We start from the raw sequence: 9,835 nt of genomic DNA on the forward strand, positions 1-9,835 counted from the left end.
GAACTGACAGAGTGCCAGACTTTATCATAAATCAATTCATTAGAAATATTTCAGTTGTTGTTGTTGTTGTGGTCTTCAGTTCAGAGACTGGTTTGATGCAGCTCACCATGCTACTCTATCCTGTGCAAGCTTCTTCATCTCCCAGTACCTATTGCAACCTACATCCTTCTGAATCTATTTAGTGTACTCATCCCTTGGTCTCCCTCCATGATTTTTACCCTCCACGCTGCCCTCGAATATATTTCAGTACCTCTTGTAAATTAGCTGATTGTCAAAAATTTCCAAACTTATCTCTACTCTTTAGACAGGAGAGACAGCAAATGAAGAGACCATAGATTGGCTGAAACTTCCTGGCAGATTAACCCTTCTGATACCGAGTATTTTTTGTTACACTGAGTACCATTGGGGTCTTTAGTGACCCCAAAGGAATTTATTTTTTATTATGGATAGTTTTAATAATGGTAGGATAAAATCACATTCCTTATTTTTTCCACAATCTAAAACATAATTTCAGTGACATTACATTATATTAAAATGCATATTTTTTAAATTATTTGTTTCCGTAAAATTTACAAACTATTCTCATGAAACAACAAACATTTTTGATTAAATTCCGAATTGACATTGATGACACATTACACTTACAGCAATAAATTGCAGAGTGGTTTTTACACACAGAACATCCACATTTTGAACATTTATGGGTGAATTTTTTATCCTCAGACCTTTTTTTTGGTTGTACTGTTGATGGAAGTACCATGGAAATAATTTTGTCTGGCTTTCTTCCGACAAGCTGCTTTCCTAATGCTATGAGAAATGCCTGTCTCTTGTAGTTGGTCCTTTCTGCCCAGTCTAGTGTAAGATGTAGCAATATGATAAATGCATTCAGTGCACTGATATCAATCATGTTGTAAAATAATACCATTGGCCACCTTCTGCTCACCCTCTTTGTAGTGTATGTTCTAACCAGCTTGTCCATGGTATCTACTCGTAATTTTGTTTTATTATAATCCAGAATCATTACTGGCTTGCATTCTTCACAATCTTCCATTTCCTTCCTTGAATGCATTGTACTGAGCAAAGTTACAACTTTCCCCTTTTTCGGACAATATGAAACATTTGAAGCATGCTCTTGGAATCCAAAAATAGATGAATGTTTGACTCGACCTTTGGTCTGTCTGAAAGCTTGTGGTAGTTCTCCTTCACTTTTTCTAATTGTTCCTATGAGTGTGAGATTGATTTTCAGAAGTTCTCTCGCCAAACTAAGGCTAGTGAAAAAATTGTCAGTTGTTACATTTCTGCCACTGTTTTCCAAGCGTTTCACCATATCTAAAGCAACTCTCTTGCCTTGACCAACTTCAAGAGATTGATTTTCTTGTTAACCAGTGTAAACTTGGAGATTGAGAACGTAAGATGTTGCACTATCACATACTGCCCATAATTTCAATCCATATTTTCCTGGTTTTGAAGGAATATATTGCCGAAATGGATATCTACCATGAAATGCCACAAGTCAGAAATATATGTTACTTCTTGTTCAGGCTGGACATCTGCACTGTCCAATCTTCTTCTGAACTTCCGTCTGATTGAGGAATATTCTCTTCCAAGATGACAATTTCTCCATCGCTGCATGAGACATCAGGAACTATATCGCTGATATCACTACTTGATTCTCCAGATAGAGGATTATCCTGCAGTAATATTTCAAGCACTTCATCTTCGGAAAGGTGATGAGACATTTTCAACTAAATGCAACACATACAATAGTAGTCTCCACGTGTATGGAACAAATAACTGTCGACTTATAAAGTATTGGTAACAATCACATGCTACAACAATATTTACAAGAATAAAACAAAGGAAATACAGCAACAGTTCCAGGTTCAATGTAGCATTATTGGGTAATAATACGGCAAGAGAGCATTGGGGTCGCATTTGACCCCAATGGTATTCAGTGGCTCTTTCTTGATTTTCTGCAATACTAAATATTTTCAAAAAGTTATAGTAATATATTATGAACCCATTACTTAATTCAGGAAAAGTCCGAATTTTTCATAATTTTTAGGAATAGGAAATAAGGTATATTTTACAGAAAATTATGGCCTGCGGTCATTACAGACCCCACGGTATTAGAAGGGTAAAAACTGTGTGCTGGACCGAGGCTCAGACTTTGGAACTTTGCCTTTCGCAGGCAAGTGCTCTACCAACTGAGCTTCCAAAGCGGGACTCATGCCCCGTCCTCACAGCTTCATTTCTGCCAGTACCTCGTCTCCTGCTTTCCAAACTTTACAGAAGCTCTCCTGCAAACCTTGCAGAACTAGCACTGCTGAAAGGAAGGATACCGAGGAGAGTTTGAGTCTCGGTCCAGCACACAGTTTTAATCTGCCAGGGAGTTTCATATCAGCGCACACTCCGCTGCAGAGTGAAAATCTCATTCTAGAGTACTTGAGATTTTATCACTTATAATAAGTGTTGTTTTTTGCTGAAATATGTCAAGCACCACTAACCTGGGGCATTTTTACAGAGAGACTGAAATATGCCATTGCTAAAACTCTCTGTAAGAAAGATGATAGGAGAGATATAAACAACTACTGATCTGTTCCACTGCTGCTATCATTTTCCAAACTGTTTGAGAAGGTTACTATTTTAGAACAGTATCCCAGCTGAGCAACAATAACATCCTTAGCAAAATATTATTTAGATTTCAGAAGAGTTGCTCAACTGAGAATGCCACCTACACATTTAATCAGCAAATTTTACAAGCATTAAATAACATAGCACCTTTGGTATTTTCTGTGAGCCATGTCACAGACTAACTACATTACAATGACATTTTAAGCTGACTGCAGAACAATCCTGACTGACACTACGTACACTTTGTGTAACGATTACAAAAATAAGTTATGAGAAATTAGGCCTCATACGGAGGCATACAGACAGTCATTTTTCCCTCACTTTGTTTGCAACTGGAACAGGAAGGAAATGACTAGTAATGGTACAACGTACCCTCCACCATACTCCACATGATGGTTTGTAGAGTCTGTCTGTAAATGTAGTCTTCTATTGTTTCTCATATATTTAAAAGACCTTCTGTCAAATAATAGTCTTTCTGCAGATGACACTACAAATGTAACCAATCTAAACACACATGCATCAACAGAAGAATGGTACATAATGTTCTTAAAACTATTCTGCAAATAATCTCACTCTCAATTTCAAATAGACACAACATATTCAGCTCTGCATACTGCAATGACATAAAGGTTTTCCTCTTTTTCAAACAGAATCTATTGATGGTGGCTGAACTGTTAATGAATCACTCAATACCACTTCCATTCAGTATTTTGCTGGGGAGCTGGTTTTGATATTGTATTCAGCCATTACTTTTATTTCTCTATCCTACCCATAAGTTATGAAAATATTTGTTTTTTTTTTTATACATAAAAACATGTGCACTCTGAAAAACTAGTCATCCAGGTATTTTTATATTTAACTTTAACAAAATTGGATAAAATAATTATTCTTGTTAATGCAAAGTATATTTTACAATAATGTATGAATCTATATTTTTCTAATGTACAAAATTAATCTTGTAGTGCAGATCAGTGAACTAAACCAGCAACAGCAACAGCAACAATTAGTATTCAGTAATCTGCAAAGCAAAAGCCAGACCACCATACTGCAAAGTTTTGATACATAGATTTTAGCACCTAGACCACTGAGGTCATGAGAAAGATAAGCAGTGTCCAATGTTTCATATAACTACCACTCAATGGACAATTTTTTTTTTTTTTTTTTTTTTTTTTGCAAGAATGCAATGACTCACTAGAGTGCACAGTACCTATTTTTTCAAGTGTTTTCAGTAATACCACTGCAAAAGATAGTTATAACATCTAGTTGTGTTACACCAACAAATAGCATAACACATTTTAAGGAAACTGTATTTTCATAGGGATAAGGTACATTGCACTCGATTACACTGATCCACTGTATCCTTTCTTTTAGTTTATTAAAAACTGATCAGCAGCACTTTATGGTATTTTCTATGCTTCCAAACATGGTGGCAGTAATTTTGTGAAAATCCTGTCTTTGGCCCATGCTACCATATTGATTATTTCCGTCAGTGCCAGCCAACAGTTAACCACCATGAATACATCACTAAAAATTTAATTGTTGCCAAAATGGCACGTGTCAACACTCAGTTTGGATGAATAAATCCTTCAAAATGTAATTATTGTCAAACCAGCACATGGAAATTTAAAATTCTTATTGCCTATATTGAAGAATTTCAGTATCATAAACGTAGCTGATCATTATCAGCAACAACACAATAATTTTATTTGATGAAGGAGTCAGGTGCAGCCGACAGTTGCAGAGAGTTATTTTAAAATGTAGATTTTCATTTGTAACAACTGTTAACATTAACAGCTTCTGAAGAAGGATAACTTATGATTATCTGAAACCAGTAAAGAATGAATACATACCATCTGCAACTGCTGGTTCTACCTGATGCCATCCCTGAATCAAAAATATACCAGACAAAGTATAGTATGTGCATAAAAAGTTGCCAGTCATCTTAGGGTGCTGATTGTAGGGGCAGGTAGATTTGTCTTTGTGGGATGAGGGGATGATATGCGAGAACGTTTTATTGTTTGTCTTCCAGTCTTGACAACTCAGGGATGTGCATTCCTCATACCAATTAGCTGCTATGCTATAAATTTCATATGTAAGTAACATGGCTTAGTGAATGCACATTATAGAGATGGCCATCTTCAAATGCAGTTCATATTTGTAGCAAGGAATATGAAACTGAATTAAGACTGTTGTTATACAATTCAATGAGTAGAAGAAAAATGACATTCCAAACATTTAGTAAATATTTGTGACTGTGTCTCATATTGTGCAATGCTTTTAAATACAAGTACAATTAATTTTATTAATCAATTAATCATCCACTCACAAAACAACACAACAACAGTGTAAAAGTTTTGGAGTGGCTCAGACTTGCAGCCATGTGGAACAGAGAGCAGTCAGCAAACAAGAAGAGTTGCGAATGGTGCTGACTTTTATTGACCAGTGGTTGGAGGTTGGTGGCCAGTTAACCATGTCCTTCCTATAGCTAGTCTACTGGGGACTCATAACATACTAATTTATTTAGGTTAGCAATTATATAATATAATAATTCCAATCCCAAAGAAGGCAGGTGTTGACAGATGTGAAAATTACCGAACTATCAGTTTAATAAGTCACAGCTGCAAACTACTAACGCGAATTCTTTACAGACGAATGGAAAAATTGGTAGAAGCCGACCTCGGGGAAGATCAGTTTGGATTCTGTAGAAATGTTGGAACACATGAGGCAATACTAACCTTACGACTTATCTTAGAAGAAAGATTAAGGAAAGGCAAACCTATGTTTCTAGCATTTGTAGACTTAGAGAAAGCTTTTGACAATGTTGACTGTAATACTCTCTTTCAAATTCTAAAGGTTGCAGGTGTAAAATACATGGAGCGAAAGGCTATTTACAATTTGTACAGAAACCAGATGGCAGTTATAAGAGTTGAGGGGCACGAAAGGGAAGCAGTGGTTGGGAAGGGAGTGAGACAAGGCTGTAGCCTCTCCCCGATGTTATTCAATCTGTATATTGAGCAAGCAGTAAAGGAAACAAAAAGAGTTGGAATTAAAATCCATGGAGAAGAAATAAAAACTTTGAGGTTCGACAATGACGTAATTCTGTCAGACAGCAAAGGACTTGGAAGAGGAGTTGAACGGAATGGACATTGTCTTGAAAGGAGGATATAAGATGAACATCAACAAAAGAAATATGAGGATAATAGAATGTAGTCGAATTAAGTCGGGTGATGCTGAGGGAATTAGATTAGGTAATGAGACACTTAAAGTAGTAAAGGAGTTTTGCTATTTGGGGAGCAAAATAATTGATGATGGTCGAAGTAGAGAGGATATAAAATGTAGACTGGCAATGGCAAGGAAAGCATTTGTGAAGAAGAGAAATTTGTTAACATTGAGTATAGATTTAAGTGTCAGGAAGTCGTTTCTGAAAGTATTTGTATGGAGTGTAGCCATGTATGGAAGTAAAACATGGACGATACCAGTTTGGACAAGAAGAGAATAGAAGCTTTCGAAATGTGGTGCTACAGAAGAATGCTGAAGATTAGATGGGTAGATCACATAACTAATGAGGAGGTACTGAATGGAATTGGTGAGAAGAGGAGTGTGTGGCACCACTAGACCAGAAGAAGGGATCGGTTGGTAGCACATGTTCTGAGGCATCAAGGAATCACAAATTTAGCATTGGAGGACAGTGTGGAGGGTAAAAATCATAGAGGGAGACCAAGAGATGAATACACTAAGCAGATTCAGAAGGATGTAGGTTGCAGTAAGTACCGGGAGATGCAGAAGCTTGCACAGGATAGAGTAGCATGGAGAGCTGCATCAAACCAATCTCAGGACTGAAGACCACAACAACAACAACAGCAATTATTGATACATATGCAGCACTAGGTACCTGTTCCCCCTCCGCCAATGTCAGTATCGGCTCTTGAGCAAAAAAGTTTTAGACTTGAAGTCCTTGCCTTCCATTCCCTGTTGTTGGCCATCTTTACCTGTGAAACATTTACTCACCAGAGCTGTTCAATGTGGATGAACATTATTGTCCATGAAAAAAGGTAGACTGAAGGAATTGCCGTTCTTAAGAGTCATCTATGTATTTTAAGTAGCTGATCTCTGTACCTCAGGGTGTTTCCCTTCAACCACTAACAAACAAGTGAAACTTTAAAAGCACATTAAATAGCACACCTTCCAACTTCAGGACACATCACCATCACTGAACTGGTCTCTTTCCTTGATAATCCCTTGATTTGACCAGTTATAACTTCCCCTTCAAATCAACATGTAATGATAGTAATGCTATAGGTTTAAGATCCACTTGCAAAAAGAACATCCCTCCAATCAGTCAGCCCCACTCTTTATGCTGCTGACCCCACATTAAATAACACAAAGTTTACACTGCTCTACACATGACACACACTATTTGATGTCTGCCATATAGGCCATATGCTCTAACTCACCAACACAAATTTTGTCACAAAACTGCAACTTCTCGTGCAACTGTAAGCTCTACAGATAAATTCTTTCAGATGTTGCAGAATTTACCAAACATTCAAAGCCCAATAATGGTTCATTTTGTGGAATGATTACCTTCTACTGCTTATATGCCGACCTTATGCTGGCCTGTGATCCATAGTCACTGTGTGTAACAAGGGAAACTCCCCATCAGCCCTCTCCCCCCTCAGATTTAGTGGTAAGTGGGCCCAGTAGACAGCCCATCAAAAACTGAACATCAGGCGTGAAAATAGGAAGAAGGTCTACTGGACTGTGAAAAAGAAAGCAAAATAGATATAGTGAATGGCCCAAGAACAAGATTTGCAATATAGGGCTACTAGGAAGAGAAATGGCTCATGGTTAATGCTGGCACGGTAGCTCAGCATGTTCAGTCAGAGAGCTGGTTGGCCTCTGCAACAAAAAAACTCAGTGACAAGATCAACAACGAACTTCAATAGATGTCATGTGACGTCCGCTACGACAAAATACAACGAACCATGCCGGAAAAAAAAAGTGGTTACAATGTTGCACTGCCAAGTGGGTGATCCATGTTCAACCCTCCCTGTGCCAATTGCCCCCCCCCCCCCCACCCCCCAAATTTGTGTCTGTGTCACGGTGTAACATCCGTTTGCAATAGTGACAAGGTGACAAGTCAACCGAACCTCATATGATAGGAATCTCTTACCAACACACCAAATAAGTATGCCTTGTGAGTGAGTGAGATAAGCCTTCTTGCTCAATATAGGTGTTTGTATGAATGTGAATGTGCTCACTCCCAAGGAAATGATGAAAACATAATAGTTTCTCACATATGCTGCAACAAATGAATGCAAGAATTTTGCACTCACACAGTTTCTCTGTGCTCTATCAAAACATATATATTTAACATTTTTGAAGTTGCTTCCCTTTTGGTAGTCTTGACTATTAAATTCCTTTGTTGTAACATAGTTCACACCCATTTACTTGTTGTCTTCATTTCTGTAAGATGTCTATGCAGTATCTCACCTGCGATGATAACATATTATTACCACATGATTCACATTCTACAAGCTATGCATAGTATGAATAACAGCCAAGATTACAGAAAGAGAGCAAACATTTCAGTGACCAGACAGACAGTTCATAATGTTCTGGAAAGAAAAAAATAAAGAAGTACATAAAAACACAAAAAAGAAGGCAGGAGGGAATTTTGAACACAGCTCACCCTCTTGGCAGTCCAACACCATGACCACTTAAACATAACACTGATCTATTGTTTCCTCCTCTTTATTCCACTTTTTGTTCTTGGATTGCTCACTGTTTCTATCTTGCCTTTCTTTCCACAGTTCAGAACACTTCTTTCTGTTTTCATGCTTGATTTGTGTTCAGTTTTTGACAGGATATCCACTGGGCCATCTTACCATTCAATCTGAGTGAGGTGTGTTGGTGTCAGAACCATGACAAAAGTGTTGAAATCACACTTTGTGACACATTCAGTGTTACTGAAATAGTGAGTAGTCTGCTTTAGTGTAACTCAGGTTTTTATTCCAAAGAAGAGGAGCCAAACAGTATCTTTGCTGCATTGCATTATGAACATCACCAGGAGATATCCCTCTGGTCACAAAATGATGTACACATTACTGAGACTCTGTGGATCTATAACACTGGTTTTAATTGGTTCTGAATCATTCCTACCAACACAGTGATTTTGGTTTGTGAGGAAGTCTTCACTTTAATTTATGGTGATTATTCACGTTCTCTACTTTCATTTTTCACTTTTACAAGTTATATTAGAGTTTTAGACATTAATATATCTAAAATTACACACATTAGTATAATAATATAGTTATGGACAAGCAAAAATAGGCAACTGTACCTTACTCAGCAGGGTCTTCACAGCCATCTGATTGCGTCCAGATACGCAGATCACTTTAGTCAGGGGATATATGTAACAATCTTTTCTCTGGGCTGTTTGTGGTCTCCTCAGAATTACATGTGCATTTGATCCACCAAGTCCAAAAGAATTAATTCCGATTAAATTACCATGAAAATTAAGTCGCTTGGTGACCACCTAAAATAGAAATTACCTATCAATAACATAATTACTGTGCAAATAATGACACTACAACACAAATATTACAATAAAAGTAACAAAATTTGGAATTTTTATTTAGCTGTGAGCTAAGAGGGGTAGCAGCCTTTTCAGTAGTTGCAGGGGCAATAGTCTGGATGATTGACTGACCTGGCCTTGTAACAATAACCAAAGCGGCCTTGCTGTGCTGGTACTGCAAACGGCTGAAAGCAAGGGGAAACTACAGCCGTAATTTTTCTCGAGGGCATGCAGCTTTACTGTATGATTAAATGATGATGACGTCCTCTTGGGTAAAATATTCTGGAGGTAAAATAGTCCCCCATTTGGATCTCCGGGCGGGTACTACTCAGGAGGATGTTGTTATCAGGAGAAAGGAAACTGGCGTTCTACGGATCGGAGTGTGGAATGTCAGATCCCTTAATTGAGCAGGTAGGTTAGAAAATTTAAAAAGGGAAATGGATAGGTTGAAGTTAGATACAGTGGGAATTAGTGAAGTTCGGTGGCAGGAGGAACAAAACTTTTGGTCAGATGAATACAGGGTTATAAATACAAAATCAAGTAGGGGTAATGCAGGAGTAGGTTTAATAATGACTAAAAAAAATGGGAGTATGGGTAAGCTACTACAAACAGTATAGTGAATGC

General features: G+C 37.6%; 1 protein-coding gene across 1 annotated transcript in view; it reads right to left on the reverse strand.

Annotated features, from left to right (window-relative positions):
- Positions 1-9,048, reverse strand: part of LOC126474653 (fatty acid synthase-like) — a 332,546-nt gene extending 323,498 nt beyond the window's left edge. Inside the window, exon 1 of the mRNA XM_050102131.1 lies at positions 8,978-9,048. Within this exon, the coding sequence (XP_049958088.1) occupies positions 8,978-9,004 (27 nt within the window). The 5' untranslated portion in view covers positions 9,005-9,048. The remainder of the gene's footprint in view (positions 1-8,977) is intronic.
- Between the last annotated feature and the right edge of the window lie 787 nt (positions 9,049-9,835).

The sequence above is a fragment of the Schistocerca serialis genome, chromosome 4 (assembly GCF_023864345.2).
Source record: "Schistocerca serialis cubense isolate TAMUIC-IGC-003099 chromosome 4, iqSchSeri2.2, whole genome shotgun sequence".
Lineage (NCBI taxonomy): Eukaryota > Metazoa > Arthropoda > Insecta > Orthoptera > Acrididae > Schistocerca > Schistocerca serialis.